This window comes from Chiloscyllium plagiosum, chromosome 17 (genome assembly GCF_004010195.1).
Source record: "Chiloscyllium plagiosum isolate BGI_BamShark_2017 chromosome 17, ASM401019v2, whole genome shotgun sequence".
NCBI classification, from domain to species: Eukaryota; Metazoa; Chordata; class Chondrichthyes; order Orectolobiformes; family Hemiscylliidae; genus Chiloscyllium; species Chiloscyllium plagiosum.
This window is the reverse complement of record NC_057726.1, coordinates 30,578,304-30,603,822: the sequence shown is the minus strand read 5'-3', so window position 1 is coordinate 30,603,822 and position 25,519 is coordinate 30,578,304. Positions and strand designations below refer to the sequence as shown.

General features: G+C 38.5%; 2 protein-coding genes across 9 annotated transcripts in view; one reads left to right on the top strand and one right to left on the bottom strand.

Moving 5' to 3' along the window:
* The window catches only part of LOC122558337 (Fanconi anemia group A protein-like), a 98,804-nt gene extending 78,759 nt beyond the window's left edge, over nucleotides 1-20,045 (top strand). For 7 of the 8 annotated variants that reach the window (XM_043706792.1, XM_043706791.1, XM_043706788.1 and 4 more), the window contains 9 exons: nucleotides 2,265-2,369; nucleotides 3,523-3,635; nucleotides 8,305-8,446; nucleotides 10,094-10,150; nucleotides 12,172-12,277; nucleotides 13,988-14,063; nucleotides 15,570-15,732; nucleotides 16,986-17,075; nucleotides 19,573-20,045. In XM_043706792.1, the coding sequence (XP_043562727.1) occupies nucleotides 2,265-2,369; nucleotides 3,523-3,635; nucleotides 8,305-8,446; nucleotides 10,094-10,150; nucleotides 12,172-12,277; nucleotides 13,988-14,063; nucleotides 15,570-15,732; nucleotides 16,986-17,075; nucleotides 19,573-19,680 (960 nt within the window). In that variant the 3' untranslated portion in view covers nucleotides 19,681-20,045. Of the gene's footprint in view, nucleotides 1-2,264; nucleotides 2,370-3,522; nucleotides 3,636-8,304; nucleotides 8,447-10,093; nucleotides 10,151-12,171; nucleotides 12,278-13,987; nucleotides 14,064-15,569; nucleotides 15,733-16,985; nucleotides 17,105-19,572 lie in introns of all 8 variants that reach the window. The other variant, XM_043706793.1, reaches the window with a different exon arrangement.
* A 1,596-nt stretch (nucleotides 20,046-21,641) lies between these two features.
* The window catches only part of znf276 (zinc finger protein 276), a 35,025-nt gene continuing 31,147 nt past the window's right edge, over nucleotides 21,642-25,519 (bottom strand). The window contains exons 10-11 of the mRNA XM_043706797.1: nucleotides 25,335-25,434; nucleotides 21,642-22,354 (exon numbers count right to left, since the gene is read on the bottom strand). Of these exons, the coding sequence (XP_043562732.1) occupies nucleotides 22,096-22,354; nucleotides 25,335-25,434 (359 nt within the window). The 3' untranslated portion in view covers nucleotides 21,642-22,095. The remainder of the gene's footprint in view (nucleotides 22,355-25,334; nucleotides 25,435-25,519) is intronic.

The window sequence follows — 25,519 nt, the reverse complement described above, 5'->3', positions numbered from 1 at the left end:
ACTCTGACCAATAAAGGAAAGCATACCAAATGCTGCCTTCACTATTCTATCTACCTGTGACTTTACTTTCAAGGAGCTATGAACCTGCACTCCAAGGTCTCTTTGTTCAGCATCCTCCCTAGGACCTTACCATTAAGTGTATAAGTCCTGCTGAGATTTGTTTTCCAAAAATGCAACATCTCGCATTTATCTAAATTAAACTCCATCTGCCACTTCTCAAGATCCCTTTGCACCCTTAGATAACCTTCTTCGCTGTCCACTACACTTCCAATTTTGATGTCATCTGCAAGCTTAGTAACTATACCTCTTAAACTCACATCCAAATCATTTACATAAATACTGAAAAATAGTGGACCCATCTCATTAACCACTTTCATTATGTGCTGTACAAGCAAGCTAGCTAATTATAACTTGTGCACTAGAAAGCCAAAGGTCTCTGCATCTCTGAATTCTGCAGTCATTTTCTATTTTAGTAATGCTATGCTTTGTTTTTACTCTGATATGCTTGGATTAGCAGTCACTATTTATTTGTTATTTTAAAACAATTCATATTTTCTACTATTCCATCTTCCACAGGCCATTGTGAAATACAGTCATGCTAACGTATGAAGCAGATTTCTGTGCTTTCTCTCCAGTCCAAGGCCTTAATACACTAACCCTTTTCACTTTTTTACTGCTCTGATTGATTGCTGTGTCTTTTATTGACATTCCTAGATACTATCAGTAAATATCAAATAATGTTTTGAAATGTCATCTGATCATTGATTGTTATAGCTAAGCATTTACTTATTTTTATGTATGATTGTTAATCCCCTTTGCAATCATCAAGGTCAGAAAAATATATATCTCATTGTTCTTGTGATCGTCTATCTGATTAGCTCCTGCTCCCTAATTTCTTTTGTCTTCCTCTCTCGATTTGTCTTTCATCTTGGGAAGAATATAAGTTTATTTTGAATGAATAAGCAAAGTTGTATTTTACAAGATTGTTAATGAGATGTGGGCAACACTGGCTGGGTTAGATTTTGTTACCATCCTAATTACTATTGAACTGAGTGGGTTCTTCAATCATTTCAGAAGACACATGAGAATTAATTACATTGCTGTCAGTCTGAAGTCACATTTAGGCCAGCCCAGCTCAGGATAACAGATTTCCTTCCATAAAAGACACTAGTGAAGCAGATGGGTATTTACAATTATTACATGGTTGCCATTAGACTAGATTTTAATTCCAGATTTTCACGTATTCAAATTCCACTGTCTTCAATGGTGGGATTCAAACCTCCAGTAATCAGAGTTTCTGACTAATCCTCTAGGGCCAATCAAATCACATTACCACAAATCACTATGCCACTGCCTCCCCACAAATTTGAGCATATATATGTTATATAGATATTTTATCAAAACTTCTTACAAGATACATGATGTTTCTGGGCAAAGGATGAGCTGGAGCAAGCAATGACTCTGATCAAACTGTGCACCTGGGAAAATGGTATCGGATCTAGTTGCATGTAATAAAATGATGTTGCAGAAAAACTAAAGATGACTATAAAGAAATACGTAGTCATATATTTTTGTTTATAAAATATAGTCATACCTGGCTAACAGGATGGCTGAAATAATTGGTATGTATCATACGGTTAACATAAATCTCTCAGCTACTGGTTTCAGGAGTAAAATTCAGGAAATCATGTTGCTCCCATTGTTGTCTGAGTCAAGTTCTTAGTAAGAGTAAAGAATAGTTTTTTTTTGGTAAAGCCACAATGACACAACTTGGACAGCAATGTTTTTGATTGTGAAATTGCTGTACCATTTGTACATGAGTAATTATTAACAGCATTAGCCTCACCAATATTTTGACATTGTCAGTCACAGCCCAGATTTCAATGTCACTACGTGTGGCAATGACAGGTCTAACTGTCCTTGTGAGTGAGAGATGTTTATTATCTATGTGGTATTCTTTTGCAGTTAACTTGCATGTATGTTCTCATCTTAATTTCAAACTCATTTTCTTCCCCCATTGGCTTCTGATTTGAAAGTGTGCAGGAATATTTTAAAAAGATGTAAAGTCAATAAATTTAACTTGAATTCCCTCACTTAAATCCTCTATAAAGGAGGACACAGTACTTAATATTTTGGCCATGATTACAGCAAAAATACAAGTACTGCACTCTTAATAAGAAATAACTTTTTAAAAATTAGGAAATAAAATCAAGAAACATTGATATTATAATTTAACATGTAACAACAGGTTCTCTATGTTTTAGGGTTTGCTTAATGCTTGTGTTGAGTGTGAAGAACCAGATTGTGTTGTTGCTGACATTCTGAGCGTTGCCAGAACACGTTGTCCTCTGCTCTTATTATCTGCAACGGTAAAGACAGCCTTATATTTTGTCATATTTGTGTGCAAACATTGCTGCTCTCTTTATTTGTTTATGTTTAACATAGCAATGACTTCTGGTTGTCATTTTCCATAAGTTCCTATGGGCGTAGACACTGAGGTCTCAGGACAATACATTCAATCGAACCACATTATTATCATAAACCAATTAGCCATTAATTAATCTGCTGTATGCACACTTATCTAGTGTATGATAGAATTCCTGAGCAATGTCAGCATAAAGATGTTTGATATAATTATAAATGCATGATCGAATGATAACGTGCTGTGCAATTAAGTACTGCACACCAAACTTACACCTATTTGAATGTATCTCTAAATAACTATTAGAAAATTAATATTTTTCAAGTTCCTAGAGTTGTGATTGTGATTGTAACACCTTTCATTCAACAGTCAGTCTACTCCTTTGTACAGAGGGTGCTTTGAATTCATATTTAAAATTTGGTTTGTCCTCTTTTACGGTTTTTGTAATTGTGAAATATAATTGTATTATCATCTGTTACATCTTGTGAATTTTTTTTCATGAACAGCTCCATAAGAAGTGGGCTAACCTTATGTATAACTAAAAATAAATTGATTGTTTAAACTGTTGAGTTGACTGAGGCATATTACTAATAAACAATTGTTCACCTCCCGATTCTCCCCTTCTCTCTCTGATAAAGGGGATAGAACTGGGGTTTTACAGAAAGAAAACATTTTTTGGAATCAAGATGTTTTGATTGTAAAGCTACCTAATTTCTCTTTTCGCACCTAGTAAATTATTTCAGAATATTGTATATGCCGATTTTGTTTTAGATGGCCTATACAGGGCAATGGGTGAGGCTGAGAAGATGGGCCTTGACCTCAGTCACACAGGAGTTGGCGTTTGTGTCTCTGCATCACAAACCAGCTCTTCGGCTAACTCAGCTAAACAACCACCATTTTTCCTCAGCGTATTTCACTTCATCCCACAAGCTTATTGTAATTGTGGTCTGCAGTGGATCTATTTGGATTTATTGTGATTCGTCTATTAGTTAAGAAGTGGGATTTTTTTTGTTCTTGATAAAGTTTTGATATAAAGCTACTAAACTCAATGCTATTATTAATAATATTTCATGTCAACCTGTTGTGCCTTGTTCCTGAAGTTTTGGTGGCCGAGATTGGAGCAAGTGCTGATTACACAATGGAAACGGCTTACTGATGATACATTTCCCAGAGAATTACAGAGGATGGTGGACAACCAGTGCTGGGCCAACAGGTAACACAGGAAAAACTATGGTGATATTGTGACTACATGAGAAACAATGGAGGCCCTGCCTTCCATGAGTTGTTTTATTGTCCACCACCATTCACAACTGAATGTGGCAGGTCTGCCAAGCTTAGATCTGATCAAACAGTTGTGGAATTGGTTGATTCTGTTTATCACTTCGTTTTTATATTTGGCATATACAAACTGTGTTGTCTCTTTACCAGGTTGACATCTCAGTTTTACACATACCAGGTATTGCTTTTGCTGTGCCCTCCTGCACTCTTCTTTGAACCAGGGTTGATCCCCTGGTTTGATGATAATTGTAAAGTAGAGGATATACCAGACCATGAGGTTGCTGATTTGTGTTAGAGTGCAATTCTGCTGCTGCTGCTGATGGCCTGCAGCGCCCCACGGGTGCCGAGTCATGAATTATTCTTTCTGTTTGAAGTCCAGCATTACAAACCCAGTGATGTACCACTACACTATTGCCTCTCCAATAATTCCATCTCATTGTAGCTATATGAGAATCCTGGTTAGAATTTAGCAGTGATAGCACTAAACAATGTGATGGATGATGTCCTTGTTTTGCACATGGACTCCACAAGGACCGTATGGTGGTTATTCTTACTGATACTATCACGAACAGATGGATCTGTGGCAGGCAGATTGATGAAGATCAGGGCAAGTACATTCATCCCCCTTCTTGGTTCCCTCACCACCTGCTGCAGACTCAGCCTGACAATTCTGACCTTTAAGACTAGACGAGCTCAGTCAGATGTGCTGCTGATGGTGTTCAGGGGCACCACATATGGTCATCAGCAGAAGACTTCCTCAACCGTACAACCTCATAGGGGCCAGAGCCAATGTTGAGGACTCTCGGGGTAACTCCCTCCTGACTGTACACCACAGTGCTGTCCCCTCTACTGGGTGTGACCTGCTGGTGGGCTGGGACATTTCAGGGATGATGACAATGTTGTCTGAGACATTGTCTATGGGTATGATTCTGTGAGTATGACTGTCAACTTGTGGCTTGATTAGTCTGAGACAACTCTCAAAATTGGCTTCAATTCCCACATGTTGGTAAGAAGGACCTTGCAGTGTCAATGTAGATATCCTAGGCTTTCCTTTAATGGCTTAATAGGACAGAGGCTTACTAAGGAGATTCGGAGGGCATTTAAGAGATGGGTCTGAAATCCCATGTAGAAAAGACTAGGAATGACACCAGCTTTGCTTCCTTAAAGGAGATTAGTGAACCAATAGGTTTTTATGACAGTAGTTTCATGGTCATCATTAGACTTTTTTAATTCCAAACTTGCATTGAATTTGAATTCCACCACCTTCTGTGGTGAGATTCATTTCTTTGGATCTAAATGCATTGTCACACATCATTCCGTACTCTTCCTATACTGTTAAAATACCAATGTAAATGAATGAAATATTTCTTAAGTTTTTGTTGATCTTAATGTTCTTTTTGTATATGGGATGCAGTGCCTGTGTGGATGTTTCAACCAGTGAAAAGTTCTGGAATTCCGACCCATCAACATGGTAGCTCGGTAGTTAACACTGCTGCCTCTCAGCACCAGTGACCCAGGTTCGATTCCAATCTTAGGCAATTATCTGTGTGGGGTTTACACATTCACCCTATGTCTGGGTGGATTTCCTCCGGGTACTGCAGTTCCTTCCCACAGTCCAAAGATGTGCAGGTTAGGTGGATTGGCTATGGGAAATTGCCCGTAGTATTCAGTGATGTAAAGGTTATGTGCATTGGCCATGGGAAATGCCAGGTTACAGAGATAGTGAGGTTGGGTCTGGGGGGAATGATCTTTAGAAGGTCGGTGTGGAATCGATGGGCCGAGTGGCCTGCTCTCATACTGTAGGGATTCTATGATTCTAAAAACAATCATGAGGGGCATTGATAGGGTAAATTAACAAGGTCTTTTCTCCAGGGTGGGGAATCCAAAACTAGAAGGCATAGGTTTAAAATGAGAAGAGAAAGATTTAAGAAGCAACTAAGGGGCAACTTTTTCATGCAGAGCGTGGTGCATGTAGGAATGAGCTGCCAGAGGAAGTAGTAGAAGCTGGTACAATTACAACATTTAAAAGGCATCTGAATGGGTATATGAATAGGAGGGGTTTGGAGGGATATGGGCCAAGTGTTGGCAAGTGGGACTAGACTAATCTAGGATATCTAGTTGGAATGGATGTGTTGGACCGAAAGATCTGTGTCCATGCTGTACATCTCTCTGACTAATTTGTCTCAAGAAAAAAACAATGTAAAGTAATAACTAATATAGTGATGTAATTATGTATTGATTAGAGATAATGATGTACTGGGACAATTAAGTTGTCAAGAACACACTCCAAGGTTATGTTAAAGTTTGTGAGAAATCAGTACATTTGCTTCACTGTCATCATCAATAAACATTCTGCAGGCATATGTGTTCAAATGTCTGACAAAAGTTAAACTTTTGTTAATTGCCTCAGATATACAATTTCATAGAAGTTTACTTGCAGTATTTATCATCAACAACATGATAGTGTGTATAAACATGCACACAGTGCAAAATTACCCCTTGCTTTATTCAAGTATTCATTATGTAATTCAGTATTGTAATATCTCTCAGTAGCAAAATAATCCATTCTGTTTAAAACAAGATGATGTCACCTTGAGCCTCTAGCCAAGGAACCCAGAGAGACTGACCATTTTTTGAATGAGGCTCAATTTGAGGAGTGTGCTGAAGTTCTTCCTCTCTCTCTCTTTGTCTCTCTCTCATGACTAAAATGCTCTAAATGTGTTCAGGTTGATTGGGCTAAGACTTGCTGACAAAAATCTGATTCACGATAACATCCATTTATTATTTTGCTCAAACTTTCAGTGAGTTTGTGATGTCTTGACTGGTACAGGCCATAGGATTATGGGTTCGATGCCAGATCAGTCCTGATCTTGTATGGAGTAGCTGTAGGGATGGTAATACTGGTTTCATCATTTCTTTTTAATCTGCGGTGGAGGATAAATTGTGTTCGGTAGGGACTCCCACCTACTGTCCTGACCACTAGCAATGATGAGTGGACTGCTGCTGCCCTTGAAAAGTCTGCTGTGCGTTTCTTTGGGGATGTTCTGATTATGATTAGATTAGAATAGATTACTTAGTGTGGAAACAGGCCTTTCTGTATTATGGTTCTGAAAGAAATGTGCAGCGCAGACTTTCTCAGGGACTGGACTAGAGTATGGGGAAGACAGAACATGCCCCACCTTTACAGCATATTGCTGCTATATGGTAAGTTTCAAGGTCATAACTTTGAATGTGGATGGATGGGCAGAGTGGTAGAGGGGTGAGTGGGTACTTGGGTCATAGTTTGGGGGTAATGTATTCCTGTCCAGTCAGGTGGTTGGGGATCATGTGGGTTTATTTCAGGGACTGTCAGGATGGTTAGTCTGGTTTGGTCAGGGTGTGTAGTCAGGTGTTCAGGGTACAAACAGATCAGGTTGAGTTGGAGTGAATAGTCAGGTGGATGGGAGGATCAGCTAAAGTCATGGGATCAGCTCGTGTGTGAACCAGGTGTTCGACTGGGTATGCATCTGTCTAACATTCCTTGAATAACTCGCCGTGTAAGTACTGCAGCGTTGTCACGCTATTTTCAGAGCAGGGGAATGCTCATGGGAAGTTTAAACTTCCCAGGTCAAAACCTATGAAGCTTATAGATCTTGATAATTCAAGCACCAGAGGATTAGGCCCCTTATCCCTCCTGTTTGAAGTGACACCCACTGTCAGAGTTGACTGTGCTGCCCCCTAGTGTCATTCTCTTCTTGAGCTCTCTGCCAGAAGACAAGCCCAACCCACAGTCTAGATGGAGGAAGGAGGCAGGTCCTGAATCCATCCCATCAAGAATAAGGATTGAACCCTGTCCAATCTGGTATACCAGCTCGTCAGTCCTTGAAGGAGTCTGATTGTGGGAACACACACATTGAAAGGCATCTTACAGCCTGGGGCTATGGATAGTAATAGGAGACATTCTTACTTTATTTTCCCATTATGTGGTTGAACAGGTTGGTCGCTCTTAACCACCTGACATTGACATATTTCGAATGGATTTACAAGTTGATAGTCAGCCTGTTTGGCTGCATTATTCTCCCATCTCTGCCTATCAACTGCTGGAGTTGCAAACCCACAACGTCTGTCTCAGGCAAGGATGGTACATGCTGTATATGCCACAAAGCCTCCTCAGCACTCAATACCAACACTGAATGAATGCACTTAGAAGGGAACTGAAAACAATGAAATCAAAGCTTCATCAAGTGTTACGTTGTCAGGAGAGAGGGAGAAAACAGCAATAAAAAAGCCATTAATTTAATAATTATGATACTAGAAGCTCAACTGGACTTCTCATTGTCCATTAGGATCAGGTTTGGATAATATCTCTGTTCTTACATTTTGAAAATAAGTTGCATTTTCCTTGTGGTTCCACAGTCAATAATGAAGTTTCTTTCTTTCCTTTTATACTGTCAGAAATGTTGTGAGTGCATGAATTTAAAAACATGCTGTATTATATATCAGCAAGGTCAGTCTGACCTCTGTGTCTACCCTTCTCTTAGCAATCCCCACTTCACAAACTGTGGTTACTGATTAAATTACAAGATTTAATCATTTAAATGTTTTTTTTAACATTTTGATTGCAGGTTACTTTCAGGGAAAGTGGAATGCTCACCACCTGATATTCCCTGGGTTCTTGGTGCCTCCTTATATTTTACTGCAAAAAGGAAAACTGGACTGGCAATACTTCAGACAACAATGAAAAAGATCTGTGCTGAAAATGAGCTGGTAAACCTATCCTATACTGCCACGTTTTCTTCCAGTATGATGGTGTATGCCTCTTTACATAAATGCCTAACATACCCGGAGAAACCAAAGTCATCATCTTTTGTCAGGTCTTTGACTTTTGTTGCTGCCACCTCGAGGACTAGGTCAGAAAATTCAAAACCTTTGCCCACAAACCCGTTGTGTCAAATGGAGCACTTTTTCAAATACACTTACACAACATTATTCACTCGTCACAATTGCTCACATTTACTTTACCTTTCCTACTTAAATCAGAGTTTTTAATATCTTAAGGCTGAACTTCTAACATTCTCCTAAATAGCTTCTTTGCCTTGAACTTCCACAAGCTTCACATCATTCAAAATGCTATATCCTCACCAGCATAAAACTACTTTTATCAGATTACCCTTTGGAGTTTAAATCCCTCCTCAGTTTTTTATTGCTTGTAGTACATTTGGTCCTGACTTTAGCCTTCTCCACTTTTTACATTACATTTTACATAGTTTTGCCCTTTTAATATTGAGTACAGGACTTTGGAGATATCTGCCTGCATGTGAAAAATGCACATTGTTGTTGTTACATTATTATATAAGGGTACAAAAAGACTGGTACAGAATTCTTCTAAAACATAAACAAATACTGCACCAGTTTTATTTTTAATCAAAAGCTCGGAGGCAATGATTTTCACTGTGATCTGCGCATCAGATACTCTTTATCTGACCTGCCTTTTCATTTACTTTCCACTTGGCATTTTGTCATTTTTAAACCTTAAAAAATTATTTTAAAATTATTGTACAAAAAAATGTTCTTTTTTTCTCCCTCCACTCCCCAAATATTTTCTGAGAAAATGTGAAAATCTTAAGATTAAATAGCCTACAGTGTGGAAACAGGCCCTTAGGCTCCACAAGTCCGAAACCCACCCTCTGAAGAGTAACCCACCCAGATTCATTTCCCCGCATTTCCCCCTGACTATTACACTGAACACGATGGAAAATTAAACATGGCCAATTCACATGACCTGCACATATTTTGGAACATGGGAGGAAACTGGAGCACCTGGAGGAAACCCGCGCAGACACGTGGATGCAGAATGTGCAAACTCCACACAGGCAATCGCCTGAGGCAGGAATCGAAGCCGGCTCCGTGACGCTGTGAGGCAGCAGTGCTAACCACTTAGCCACCGTGCCACCCAATAGATTAAAAGAATCTATTTCCTGGGTATCTGTGGGTATTTTGAAATATATCTACTAGTCAATATGCTAAAGCCTAACAAAGTATACCTTGATAATTAATGTCTGAGCTGCTTTCGGTTTATACCTGAGACAATAATTGGAGTAGAGAATGTCTCATGTTTCAGGTCACAATGCAAGTATCACCTCCAAGCCTTGACAGAAACTTTGACTTTCACATTTTGAAAGTTTCTCCTTTTCCAGTTCTGTAGTGTTGTGATCTAAAGTATGAATTTCTAGATTTGTTTATGGGATAGTTTTAAAGTTTCCATTTGAAGAGAGATTTGACCCAGTATAGCCTATTTCATGAAGCTACAATGTGTTAAATAAACAGAAGATTCTGTATTCTTTGTTAATGGAATCAAAACCTTGAGATTCATGAAAATTGGTCCATAATTTACAGTTTCTGTTTCAATTCCAGGTTTCAGTGCTGTGTTTCAGTTTGATGGATTTGATCTCATCCCTATTGAAACCAAAGGTAAATGTGTATTGTATTATCCCTACCAATGTTTGATTGAAGCAAAAAGAAAGCTTTAGCTATTTTCCTACGCATTATTCATATTATTGGCAGGCATCCAATTTCCATTTGTATGACTAGCCTGCAGAATGATTGTACAGCTCACTATTGACAGTTTTATATCTGCACTTGTGAGAACTTATACCTTGGGGAATCTTTTTCCATTCAGTCAGGTATACACAGACATTTTACTGACCATACCCTAGGTGTGGCTGTGCAGCATGGATAATTTACTGCCATCAAGAAAGGAAGCTCAATCATGTTCATCTGAGTTCTGTGAAACGTTCTCTGTATCTGATGGAAAGACAAAATCAAGAGCCCAACAGTACTCTTAACGGCAAATCTCCTAAATATGTTAGCACTGATCAAGCGTAGCTATCTTTTCTGGCTCAGAAATGCTCACAGAATGGAAGACTGGCACATTCCCAAGGATCTGCTGAATGGCAACGTGGTAGGAAAATGGAGTTGAGAACTCTCAGATCGGCAATGATCTCAATGAATGGAGGAGCATACTCAATGTGCTGAATGGCCTACTTCTGTTCCTATGTCCTATGATCAGGTCGAGAACACCAGTAGGGTGTCCAGAGTTTTGCTTCACAAGCACTTGCGAGTGTGAAATATAGCCCCTGTTGACTTTTCACATATAGGAGACGTTAGCACAGTACGAGAAGTGACATTACCTGTGGGCCAGCATGCCTACCACAACGATCAGCGGCTTGACAATGGCACCAACACTGAAAAGAACAACCCACAAGGACACCTGAAACTTTACATACTGGTGTAGGTTTCTTCAGCCATCAGCAAATGTGCATTATGTGCACCTATCCAACCAATGGATTTAGAAATGAATTAGGAAAAGGAATAGGCCATTCAGCCCCTCAAGCCTACTTTGATAAGATCACGACTGGTCTGAATTTGGTCTCAACTCCACTTTTCTGTCGATGGGTCACGATTGCTCCCTCATTTTTTTTTTGCACTTGTCTCCTTATCAATCATGAATCTATCAAACTCAGCTTTCTATATATTTAATGGCCAACCTCTCATGCTCTGTGAGGATGTGGATTCCATAGGCTCATTTTCTTCTGAGGAAGAAAAGTTCTCGTCGCCATCCTAAAAGGGAGAGCCTGTGTCTTTTGACAGTACAGCCTGATTCTGGGGTACCCATGGTGGAAACATCATCCCAACATCTACGTTTTCTAGTTTCTCCAGGACCTGGCATATTTCAACAAGATCATCTGTCACTTTTCTGAACTCCAATAGGTGTAGGGCCAATCAACTTAACCTTTTCCTTGTAAGACAACCCCTTCATCCCAGAATCAGTTGACCGAACCTTCTCTGTTTGACTTCTAATGCAATTTTATCCTTACTATCAGAACTGTACACAATACTGCAGATCTGGTCTCACTAAGACCCTGCACAGCTGTGGCAAAACTTTCCTACTTTTATTCCACTTGCAAAAAAAAAATTCCATTCACCTTCCTAATCACATGTTGTCCCACATTATATTCCATCTACTGAATTTTCTTTTAAATAGGACTCATCTCTTCATTTGCTGCATGCACATCATTTTTTATGGATGGGAGAATGCCAGTTATCACATTTTTAATGTTCACAGTGAAACCATTAGTCCCATATGAAGAAAACTTGCTCCATGCTTAGACAAAGGAAATTAAGTCAGCATTTGAAATTACTGTTTGAACACTGATGCAATTGTAATATAACTGAAATGTGTAATATCTGAGTGTGAAATATGTAAATATGTTTGTTTCGCCTCACCTGTAACTTGGGAAGCTCTGTAAATTTCAAGGATTTCACTCTTTCACCATTACATATGTTGCAGTAAGAGAAAATCTTGAAATATTTCAGTATTTTTTGAATATGTACATTCGATTTAAATAGATGATCTGTCGTTTTCTTTGAAATTGCTTAAATCTGGTTCTCCCATATTTCTGAGAGTCTGAAAACGTTTCCCCTTTTAAAAGGAATCCTCAGCATTAACTGTTGCATTAAAAATATGCGCTGATGTGATCTTGGTGTTGGAGGAGCAGAACAAATCCTGGCTTAATATATTTTTGGTGGCGAATAAGGGTAAGCTGCATCACCTGTCCGACTTATTTTTGTTCAGCTTCGTTCAGCTGTTGTCTGAATTATGAACCTCTGTGTATTGATCCGAATTAATGTTGGTCTATTTCTTTTAACTCTCCTTGCATTTGTATAATATATTTTCACAGAGTAAAACATTCCCAGGTGTTTCAGAGAAACATTTGACATTGAACTACCAAAGAAGATAATTAAGACAGAGGCAGATTTTAATGTTGTTGTGGTTCTGTTCACCGAGCTGGAAGTTTTTGTTGCAAACGTTTCGTCCCCTGGCTAGGCGACATCATCAGTGCTTGGGAGCCTCCTGCGAAGCGCTTCTTTGATGTTTCCTCTGGTGTTTATAGTGGTCTGTCCCTGCCGCTTCCGGTTGTCAGTTTCAGCTCTCCGCTGTAGTGGTTGGTATGTTGGGTCCAGGTCAATGTGTTTGTTGATGGAGTTTGTGGATGAATGCCATGCCTCTAGGAATTCCCTGGCTGTTCTCTGTCTGGCTTGCCCTATGATAGTAGTGTTGTCCCAGTCGAATTCATGTGCATCTTAAGAGAAGAAAGGGAGGTGGAGGGAGTTAGGGAGGGAATAGTGGACCTTGGGACCTAGACAGCTGATGATGGAGTAATTAAAATCTAATGGGTACAGAAGGTGCCAGTATTGAAGAGCCCAGAAATCACACTAGGTTGGAGGACCAGAGGAGGCGATAAGAATAGACTTAGCCAATGCTACGTAGGGATTTGAAGTCATGAATATGAATTTTATAATTATGGCTTTACTACTGAGAACTACCATATCTGAGTAAGTATGGGGATGAGGGATGAATCACATGTGGATGTTACTGTTTGCCAATGCTGTGAAGATGAGAATGACATTAATGAAATCAATTTCTGCTCGTGTTCTGCCAGGAAATCTATGATGTGCCTTCTCAACATATACTAAATTCTCAGTAATGGCCATGAATGGAGTGGATGCTTCATTATCAAATGTCTGATTAATAACTCTTTTAATTTGACTTTAATCATTTCTGGAAAATAAAGTTTACTATCTTATTTATTTGGCTGCATGTGTTTGGCTCCAATGTATATTTCACAAGAAAAACAATAAAAGCAATGGAAATACTCAGCAGGTCTGTTCATGTGTGCGGGTAGAGAAACTGTGAACATTTCAGATCTTGTGAGCCTTTGTTAGAACTAGAGAAATTTAGAAATCTGTTACAGTTCTAACTTTTCCCAGTTCTGGTGATAGGTCATTGACCTGTTTAATATCAATGCTAGCTTTTTATCACTACAGATGACCGAAACATCTATCCGAAGTAATCTTGACAGAGCAGATGTGTAAAGGATATTTCCTTTCCTGGGAAAATCTGGAGCTATCTTTAAGATAGAGATGAAGGAAAGATATTCTGAGTGAAGGGTCTTTCTCAAACGGCAGTGAAAGCAGAATGCTCGAATAATTTTAAGGCAGAGGTAGATTCTTGACTATCAGGGATTAAAAGGTTATCTGAAGTAGGGGAATACGATGCAATCAGATCAGATATGACCTTATTGAATTGCACAGTAGATTCAAGGGGCTAATTCTTTTGTCCATATTCTGTAAGACCTGATGACTGTTTCCAGAATTTTCTATTTTATTGCATATTTTCAGCGTGTGTACATGTACGCATATATAAAAGACCTTCACTGTGCTTTCATTCTGCTCCCTACAATGCAGATCGTGGGCCGCACCAGATCCTGTACAACATCACCTCTGACATGGAGATTAAGATTCTTCCTGTTGCCTTCTACAGGTATTATGTGAAACTTTTTTTTAAATCATGAATTATTCCTGCTTAGCATAGGTTAGGAATGTATGCTGCCTCTAACCAGATTTAAATTGCACCATGTTTTTGATGCTAATATTTCATGGGATGTGAATCTCACAGGCAAGGCCAGCATTTATTGCCCATCCCTAACTGCTCTTGAATGTGTTGGTGAGCTGCCACTTTGAAATGTTGCAGTCCATCTAATGTGGGTACACTCATTGTACTGTTAGGAAGAGAGTTTCAATCAATGACAGTTGAAGAATAACAATGAACGTTTCACATTAGGATGGTTTGGAGAGAAATTTGCATTATCATTTGTTCTTATCCTTCCTGGTAGTAGAGGATGTAGGTTTGGAAGGTACTACTCAAGGGGCTAATTGAGTTGTAGTGCATCCTGTTTATGCTGCATATTGCCATCATGTACCGTCACACCAGAGGGAGTAAATGTTTAAGGTAGTGGTTGGCTGAGTGTTGCTGGAACTTCATTAATAGAGTTACTGGGGAGTAATCCATCAAAATCCTGACTGGTATCCTGTAGACAGCAGTTCAATGAAGGTTCAATGTCATTGAATTGCTAACCTCCTATTAACAGAATAGATACGAAATACCTTGAAGTTAAAGATAGCAAAGCAAATACGTGTTCTGAACTAGTTAATGTATTAAAATCTGTAGATCCACATGGTGGGCCATGGAGAGGGCTGTAGTTCCCTGCTACTTGCCCCTCATTCATACTTATCCAGGAGCCTTTGTAGATGAAGCAAGTGTTCTCCAATAGCATACCTGAAGGTTTTAGAGGCTGTTGGATAATGGGGGTGGGATGCATTATTTTTCCCACAAAGTACATTTTAATTTGATTTGTCAGCTTTCTATTTAGGTAGTGCCTTGATGGTTTGTCTAAGTTCTTATTTAATTTGGTTCAATTTTGTTTGTTTGTTTTTACAGAAAAAGTATTTAAACCAGAACTTGGCAGAATTTTATAGTGTGCAGTTGCTTGAAATAAACTCTAAATTTAAGGCACATGTTTGGCCTTTAGAAATGCACTTGAGCAGTGAATAAAATGGTCATCAAGTGAATTTGGTTAGATTATTGTTCGTGATGTCATTACCTGGCACTTAAGATATTGCAACTGATATTTACTTTGCATTCCTACAAAGTAAATGTGAATTCCTACAAAGTAAATTTACATCCGTTGTCTAAATATGCTTTGAGATACATCTATTAGTATCTATCCTGAAATGATTGAGGGATTGGCCTACACTAATGAACAAACAATGCACAGTACAAGGCTCTATTCTGAACTGGACTCTGAAACAAGAAAGGTTATCTTGAACTCCTTTCGGGAATACTGTGTAAAATTTGATTTTCCAGTAATGTGAAAACTTTATGCAAGAAATCAGGGCATTGATTTTGATTACATGTTTGTAATACATAACATTATCCACTGTTCAATCTTCATAACAATCTTCAACATTTGGCTCAATTGTTTAATAGTCTTATTCCTGGTCTGGATCCAAAACTGCTTTCTTCCATCATCAAACGTTCAGATTTCCTCTCAGTCGCTATCATTCTGTACACTGGAATGGTCAAGCTCTTCCTTGATGGAGAAGATACAATGTTGGCCTCAAATCAGTGTGATCTACAAAGCTCCAAGCAGGTAAATGTGATTAATGCAGAATTTCATAGATAATTAATGGGAACTGTTTGACCCCTTCCTCGAGTTGTGATTTAGCATTCCTCCTTCAATACAAGTGGAAACAATGCACTTTTATTTTTCAAGACTAGTTAGTTTCATGATCATCTAACTTAGACTTTCTTTATCACAGTAGTGTTGTTTAACACTGAGAACAACATTTTCTTAGAGGCAATGGGAGGGAGGCACGGAGTGTTAATTTCTGTAAAGTGACATCCTGGAATCACCTCATTCTCCTCCCAGTTTTCATCCAGGCAGGTTTGAAGCGTGAAAGTTAGTGGGAACTTCTTATGGCTCAGTGGTTAGCACTGCTGCCTCACAGCACCAGGGTCCCAAGGTTCAATTCCAGCCTCTGGCGACTGTTTGGCTGGAGTTTGCACATTCTCCCCATGTCTGCGTGGGTTTCCTCCAGGTTCTCTGGTTTCCTCCCACAGCCCAAAGATGTGTAGGTCAGGTGAATTAGCCATGCTAAATTGCCCGTAGTGTTAGGTGCATTAGTCAGGGGTGGGTGGGTTGCTCTTTGGAGGGTTGGTGTGGACTTCTTGGGCTGAAGGGCCTATTTCCACACTGAAGGGAACCTAATCTAATCTAAGGCATTTTAGATACTAATTTTAGATTCCAGTCTCTTAATCACAGATTCTGGCTTTAACAGCCACGGTCTTATTTTCCAAGCTGTGAGCAACTGCCAAGGTCATTGAGATCTGCTTTTTGAGGGAAACCAATAGATTGTAAAGCCTTTTGTCTGTAAGACTGAGGAACCAGATTGAGAGGCTGCGGCTCGTAGTGCTTTGACTTAGATAGTGGTTAACTGATGAGTGCCAACTTCTTAGAAGTCACTTCACTCCATCTTTAGCTGCACTCCCCTGCCAAAAGCCTTCATGACAGCAAAGGAGCAGCTAATGAAGCTTCAACCTGCACTTCTGCTGAACAAGAGAGCCAGCGAATCCAGCAATCAAAAGTATTTCAAAACAATCACAGGGATGGTTTCTACTGTGAACTATTTTGCCAAAGTCCAGGTGGATGTTTAAACAAAAGCATGGCTACTCTTTCAGTGTGAATGTGTCAAAGTACAGCAGCTATTTTATTTCATATGATAATAAAAAGCTAACATTTAGGGAAAGACGAATGTTTTGGAGGGTTGTGATGATGGTAGGATCTGCATAAAGCTACTGATTTTATATTAATCAATAATGAGTAAGTTTTGCTTCTGTTTCCAGCCTGACCCTTTGGGATTAATAACACGAGGCCGTCAGTTCCTCCTTCGTGCAATTCCAGTTTGTCCTGCACAAACATGTTTACAAAGCCAAGTAAGAGCTACTGCCATAATGAATCAAACGTATGTAACCCTATAGCTAGCTACAAACCTGTCAATGTACACTTCACTTGATTATTATCAACTGTTTTACCTTGATCACTGTTAACATGTTTTGCACCTGAGAATACACAGTAGCTGTTTTGCCACTGCTTGTTCCATGTTAATAATGCAATGTTTCTAACATTGTAATAATTGAGAATAGTGTTCAGCAAAAAAAATCAGATGTCAACCATGACAATTGCATACCGTAAGAATATGGTAAAAAGGCAAAATAACTTCTCCACCTTTAACATGACTGTTGTGCTAAATTTTAGACATTTAGTTCATTTAGTCAAATCTTAAGTTAGAATCCAAGAACAGTTTGAGACATGGAAAAAAAAAACTTACTGTTTCATTATTCTTTGGATTTGTTCTTGTAAATTTTAATAAATAAACTTTTTTTATTGCTTCAAGCAATGTGGGTGACACTGGCTAGATCAACATTCATTGCCCACATCTAATTGTCCTTGAGGTGGTGTTGATGAGCCACTGCCTCGAACTGCTGCAGTCCTTTGTGTGTAGAACACCTGGAGGACTGTAAGGGATCAAATTCTAGGATCTTGACCCAGGAAAACTGAAGGAACAGTGATATATTTCCAAGTGGGAATGGTGAGTGGCTTTGAGAGGGGAGCTTATGTCCCATGCATTGTTATCCTTGTCCGTAATAAATGTTCAAGGATTTGGAAGATACAGTTAAAGGGACCTTGGTAGGCATCTCCATCCTGTATGGTCTGGAGCTTCAAGTGTTTTTGGAGCTGTGCCCATATGGACAAGTGGAGAGTATTCTGTCACACTTCTGAGTTGTCTTGTAGATGGTGAATAGGTATTGGGGAGACAGGAGGTGAGTCAGTCATCACAGAATCTCTAGCATCTGACCTGCTCTTGTGGCCCCAGAATTCATATAGCTGGGCCAATTCAGTTTCTGCTCAGTTGTAACTCTCAAGATGTTGAAAGTGATGGATTGGATTCCGGGATGGTAATCTCAGTGAACATCAAGGGGTTATGGTTAGATTCTCACTTGCTGGAGGGGACCTGTGCCTTCACTTGTCTGATGTGAATGTTACATGCCTCTTGTCAGCCCACACTTGTATGTTGTCTAGGTCTTGCTATATATGAATATGGACTGGCTCAGTAAAGGAGAAGTCATGAATGCTGCTGACATTCTAAAATCATTGGCGAACATCCCTACTTCTGACCTTACAATGGAGGGAAGGTCATTGATTAAGCAACTGAAGATGGTTAGGCCACTACCCTGAGGAACTTCTGCAGAAATGCCTTGAAGCTGTAATGATGGACAGTTTTCAAAAACTGCTCCAAGCACTTATGCAACTTGAGCATCAAAACACAAAACAGAATTCAAAATTAAATAAACAGATTAAATATTTATGTACATTCAGCACAAAATGTTTCATAATAGCCTTCATAGTTTCAAAATAGTGATATAGCAAGATGCAATTAACTGAAACAGCTGGAAGTGGAGGAATGTAACAGATTTTAAAACATGCTTTTTCTTACCGCACTGACAGTTGTGTTTTAGTTGATCTGATAAAGTTTGCATGAACTCCAAAGAAAAATGGAATAAGGTACTTAAGTGCAACAGCAAAAGAGAAATGATTAAATCAAGGTTTTATTGGCAATGTTCCAGAAGAAAACCAAGTCTGAATATTGGCCAATACACTAAAGTTTCTTTCCTGATCTTAACCCAAACCACAAGCTGAATCTGTCTTTGCTTTGTAAGGTATTATTACAAAGAACAGCTCATTAATAATGCAGCAATCTCCTTTATAGAACAGTGAGGGACCACTCTAGGTTGTAGAGATTCAGACTGAAATACCTAGTATTTTGAGAATACTATGACCCTGATTTTTCTTGTAATTTATGCGTAGAAAACATTTACTTCCCTGCTACCAAGCAAAGCTCTGTATTAGAAAATTTTTACTTCCATGGGATTTGCAAGCACATCCATGGTGAGGTGGATTGCCTGCCCTGTAACAGATATAAGAATATAGCTAGTTGTTTGCAGGAGATGGGTAAAGATGTTTCTTCTTAATGTCCTTTTGAACAGACAAAATTAAACTAAGCCCCTTTTTAGTTAGCAGACAGGACAAACAGCATCTCTAAATGTATTTATTTCCTAGCAACCATTGCAGACAGGGAGGGAGAGGGAAACCTCCTGCTAACTGTTCTTGGACAGGTGGTGGAACGTCCAGTCTGTTGAAGCTATTTCTTCTTCTTAAATACTAATCAGCATTAGATTGATTTTTGCATGAGGTTTCACACAGGATTAAAAATCAATTATATTTCACAAGGCTCTATTGCTGATATTTGAAAGGCAAAACAGTATTTTTAATACTGCTGCCTCAATATTGGCATCTAGTAGCCACACATTTTGCAATAAGCAATTTACTGAGCTGTAAATTTAATGATATGTAATTTCTTTTTCTCCTTAGCTACAAGTTGCTTGGAAAGACATTGACCCAGAACTGAAAGCTGCACTTGGTCATCATCTGAACGTCTGCAATGGTGATGATCTATATTCTGAACCAACTATTCTATAAAGAATAAGGTGGACTGAAATTTTGCATGTTACCGGTTTTAAAAGATTATTCTGCAAGATGCTGAAAATGGGTAACCACTGGCTGGCTACATATTTCAGCATTCATGCAAAACCAAAAAGCCCTCTCTATTTAGTTACCTCTGACAATCAAAACATGTCCCAGTCTAAAACGTGTCAGATAGTTTGTGTACTGTAAATTGAATTACTTTCCAATGTAAATTTTTAATAGGAAATGTCAAGCTATATGATTTCTGAATTTAATAAGCACACAACAGCACAGGGAAATGTTCTTGAGCTTTGTTAGTGAGCTCTTTTTGGTTTTGTTTTGAATTAGCCAGATAACTTGTTCAGAGTACTTTGTCTTACAACATCAACCAATCATGAAATGATGTGTGGCTGCTTTATTAGACAGTGCCTCTTTAGAACTCAATGGAACATGTTGACTCTCCAGTTCCATTGTTCTTGTAAAACTAAAAGTTGATCAGACAACTTCAGTTGCAAGACTTAGTGCATAAATTTATGAGAAGCAGGTTACTAGAGGTAACTCTGTATAGTCTGCAGAATTGTCAGTGTAATTTAATGAACAGGCACTTGATTAATCTCCAGCTTTGAGAAAGAGTAACTGAAGAGGATAATCTTACGTTCTACAACTAATTTTTTTTTTGATCTATGAACTAATTTAGTTCCTGGTGAGAATTTAAAATTGCAACAAACTATAAATAATAAAGAAGCTTCATGCAACAAGGCAATGGAATCAACTTTTTAATTAAATATAAAACTATTTCTGAACTCTTCAATAAGCTGGTTAGTACTGTTCATACAATAACTTTGGTTATATCATATCTTACAGAAGTTTGTTACTGTAATAATCACTTGTATATATTTTTGGTCTTAGCCAATTCAGCGACTGACTGGCTTAAAAACATAACAGGTCAATGTCTATTTTAAGCACAAACCTCTATTTGCAAACTTAAAACCTTTTATTGTTCATATTGACTGTAAAAGCTGTATATCTGCCAAAAGTATCATAGTGACCTGTAATTTCCAGAGCACCTCAAGCATTGTCTTATCTAAAAGTTTAAGGCAGGAACTCACGTTGTTATGGAAGATTCCACCAAGTATTTACTGTATTTAAGATATTATAAGTTTATCTTCTGCCAATTCATTTCTTTCAATAAATTGTTTAATTTTTTTTGACAGACTATATTGGGAATTATCAATTTATACCCATTAAAATCTAACAGTATTACACTGAGCTTACTATCATGGAATACTATGACTGTAGGGAGGCTCTATATATTACTTCTATAAATTAAATGAATAAATATATACATACACACACACAGTTGCTCAATGTAAACTGTTGTATAACACTGTTTATAATGTACTAACTGGTAAGTGTTATACACATCAGAATGGTTGTATGAAAGCTATATTTTCAGATTCACGATAAAACCTCATTTTATTAAGCACTCCAATCTTATTTACAAGTTTAAGAGGAAAAGGAAGTTTTATTAGGTGAGATGGGTGTTCTTGGCTATTAAAGGTTTTAATTTTGGAGAAGTTGTTTTACAGAATTGCACTGACAAAATAGTTTCAGCTTGCATTCAATTTATAAAACATATCATTTTCCCTCTCCCTCATTAGAATTCAGTTACACAGTAACTTCCATGTTCAGCTTTCACAGCAGAGAAGGAGAACAACCAACCACCAGATTGTGGCCCAAACCTGAATGTCTCAATTTTTCTGAAATGTAATAATAGGTTTTGTGAAGATGAAATTTTATTTTGTTGCAAGCTCAAGGATTACTCTCAATTTGGAGGGAACTGGGTCATCTGTGGTTAGCAGTTTTGGGATTTTGGTGCACATTTAATATAGGTAGATTCTTTTTATTGTTTGGTGTATTTGAGAGCTTCTACTCAAATTTGCAAAACATCAGACAAACCCCAATACTCAAAAACCTATGAAAATAGTCTTTATTAAAATTTAATTAGCTATCAGCCAAACCACCTCACAGTACACGTGAAACATTTCAAGCTATACCATTGTTGATATTTGCTGATAATTTTACAGTTTCCCTTCCAATTATCTCACATTTGTCTGTTTAACAGTGCTCACTAGCTACACCACACTCAATATCAACATACAATTCAAAGTTGCATGATATAGTGAAACATTTGGCATTCTTTTTCAAGATTAAGGTAAAGAGGTGTGTATTAAGCTTCATTTAAAAGGAAAGCCATGTAACCAACCATCTAACACTGATGCAATTAAACCTCTGCTTGTTCCTTATCAAACAAAATGTTGCACTGATTCATAAGTTCTCTGTTCAGACGAAGAACTTGCTGTCACTGAAGACAAAAGGTGCAAATAGGTTCTAATCTTTTGATTCTGCTCACAGTTAAGTAGCTGAGTGTTAACTGGCTTCCCACTCAATGAACGTATCTGTGCTTAGCTGGTTTGGTTCTGTTTCAACATACTCAGCTGGTTTGCTTTTATCTGTGTTCTGGGTCAAGGGATGAACCATGGACATATGAACGTTCAAATTGTGGGCCTTCTCAAACCGCTTTCCACACTGGTTGCAAGCAAAATCCAGTTCAGCTTCTGCCTTGTGCTTAGTCATATGGTATTTCAAAGATGCTCTCTGTCGACACTGGAAACCACAAATTTCACACCTACAGGCAGAAGAGAAAAAAAAAGTCCTGTTATGGTCTTGAAAATATGTAAAAGTTCTTCAGCCAAAAGCAGGACTGACATTTAAATAATATCATAAGTCCTGCTGGAAACAGTGACTTTTTTAAAAATAAAAACCATCCTTGGTCTTCTGGTCAGAATTGTAAAAGCCATTTCTGTTATGACTGAACTTGGAAGCAGGAGAGCAAGGTTGTTTAATACATCATTTACACTCTCAAGATAGTCATTTAATTGATTGGCTCCTCTTGGACAAATGGTTTATGCACTGCTCTAACTTTTGTATTCTTTTGGCTATCTGCTTCTATTATCTAGAATCTCTTTCTAAAATGTTTCCACTTTATTTCCTCCCTTTCTGCTTCCAAAATCAAATGTAAGGCATCTTACATTTAAGATGAGGACGATATTTTTCTGAGGACTCAGTCTGCTTCTGCTCTTGTGTCGTATGGTCTGAAGTGTCACCCCACCTCCACTACTCAACTCAGAAGATTCTTTTAGCTATTGGTTAATCTTTGCATGTGCTGTTATCAGTCTTCAAATTGTCCTTCTACATTTTTACCAAGCTGTTTTGTAATTATTTTCAAACATTATAGAGACAGCCAAAGAAGGCAGTGTCATTAAATATTTCTAGGGCAGAAGTAGACTTTTGACCCCCTTGTTCATCAAGAATCTATTGAGGGTTGGCTGGAATGAGGAAATGAAGCCACAATCAGATCAACTGTGATCTTATTGGATGCTACTGCAGGCTTGAGGTACCAAATGGCCTGCTCCTGCTCCTAATTCATATCAGCTCTTCAGCCTCCTTCCCCAGTTCCCGTCTGTTCATTGTGATGCATGGAGGGGGCAAAATTGTATGGCCTGGCACAAAAGCTAAATGTGGAAAATGCCTGTAGTATTTTGTTCAGCCATCTATCATGCACACAGTCCTCCCAACAGAGCAGAGTCATGGAAATGTTTTCCATCTAAGTCTGGAGAGCTGAAACTACTTGTGTATGACTATATGTGTAATAACAAGAGTTAGAAATTCATGGGTGTGAAAAGAGGCAGATTGTGAAATCAGTAATTTTCTTGTTTAAAATGGTGAAGCAAAACATCTTTAGTGAGTATGCCGGGTTTTCAACCGGGGATGATAGACTCAGGATTTAAACTTTGGGCAGGTAGAGGTTTGTCTTGCATGGGCGATCTATTTGAGGGAGACTTAATGATACAGTTCGTACGGAAGTATGAGCTATCTAATAGAGACCTCTTTTGTTTTTTTCAAGTTAGGGATTTTATTCCAAAAAAGACCACACTTTTGCCTAATCCCTGCAAATCCGACAGAGAGGCGGGTGCTAAGAGTACACTCTCTGTCAGTACTTTATATCATCAATCGGGGCGGTGCCCCCTCAGATGAGTTTGATTGACTCTGCAAGATGTGGGAAAGAGAGCTGGGTGTTGAACTCTCCTCAGAGGCATGGGAGGATATTTGGGAGAATGCAACGACGATATCAATTTGCATTAGGACCCATGCTTTACAGTTGAAGATTCTCCACAGGGTCCACTTGACTCCAGACCAGTTGTCAAAATTTAAACCAGGGGTATCTTCAGCATGTCTGAAGTGCAGAGTCTGCACGGGTACTCTTACCCATTGCCTTTGGTCTTGCGATAGGCTTCAAACATAATGGAGCGCTGTGGCAGGCACAATGGAGAGGATTTTGGGTGTAAGGGTGGAGAAGGACCTATCTCTCTCCTTTTGGGCCTGCCCACTGTATTTCCTGCAGACATGCATAAGAAAAAAAACTTTTCAATATTCTCACGTTCTGTGCAAGAAAGAATATCTTGCTAGGTTGGATATCCGAAAAACCATCTCGGGCCTGTCAGGTTGGCGGAAGATTGTTATAGAGCATATTCCCCTGGAATTTCTCACAAATATGGTACACCACAAAACAAAGTTTTTACAAGACACGGCAGCCCTTTTTGGAATACCTTGATAGATTTATCTGCCACACTAACAAGGGCTTTTATATAGCCGCAATGATTGGGTTTTAAGAGTCCGATCCAGGCAGGAGGAACTGTGAACATATGAGCATTTTGTTTGGCTGGGCGGAGTTATTACTATTTATTAGTTTGTTGTTGGTTATTTTTTTTAAACTTTTTTATACATGTTTATACATGTGTACATTAGGGTGGGTTGGGAAATTTTTTGGGGTTTTTTGTACTGTTTGAATTGTATTGTTTTGTATTTGTATTATTAAAAAATCTATTTTTCAATAAAAATATATTTTAAAATAAGGTGAAGCAGTCTCGAAGGGCTGAATGACCTACTCCCGCTCATATTTTTCTGTGTAAACAAAAATAATATGTAGACAGACAGCAAAAGCTTCTTTAATTATGTAAGTGTCCATGTTGTAGATCTGGCCTGTTCTCACTTGAGGATAGAAAAATGAGATAGAACCTTATTGAAACATACCAGATTTTTAGGGGACTTGGCAGGTTTGATGGGGAAAGGTTGTTTCCCTTTGTGGGAGAATGGACCAGATGGCATAATCTCAGAAAAAGAAGGTGTCCTTTTAAGACAGATGCGGAATTTCTTCTCACAGGGGAGTGAATTTGTGGCAATATTTATCACAGAGGACTGTAGAGGCTGGGACATTAATGTATTTCTTTCTTGCAGTAAGAAAATGGGGGGTTATGGAGAAATGATATGAAAATACAGTGAGGATGATTGGTTCAGCTATGATGGGATAAATGGTCTGCTTCTGTTCTTGTGTCTTATGGTCTTAAGTGTCACCTTGCCTCCCATACCCAATTCAAAAGATTCTTTCAGCTATTGGTTACTCTTTGCATCTGCTGTTATCAGTCTTCAACTTGTCCTTCTACATTTCTACCAAACTACTTTATAATAATTTTCAAACAATATATAGAAAGATAGTTTCATTTATTTTCCTGTCAACTGTAATATTCTGAATTTCTCTGGGTTCTTACTGTAGAGGCTTTGCTCCAGAATGGCGCATCTGGTGAACTGACAGGTGCTTTCTCTGTTTGAAAGTTTGTCCACATTCGTCACAAATGTAGTTTCTTTCTTCTGCAATTTATTAAAAAAACATGTTTTTTTGCACAATTTGAAACCACAACAGGATGTAAGAGTTCTGACATAAATGCTTAATTTC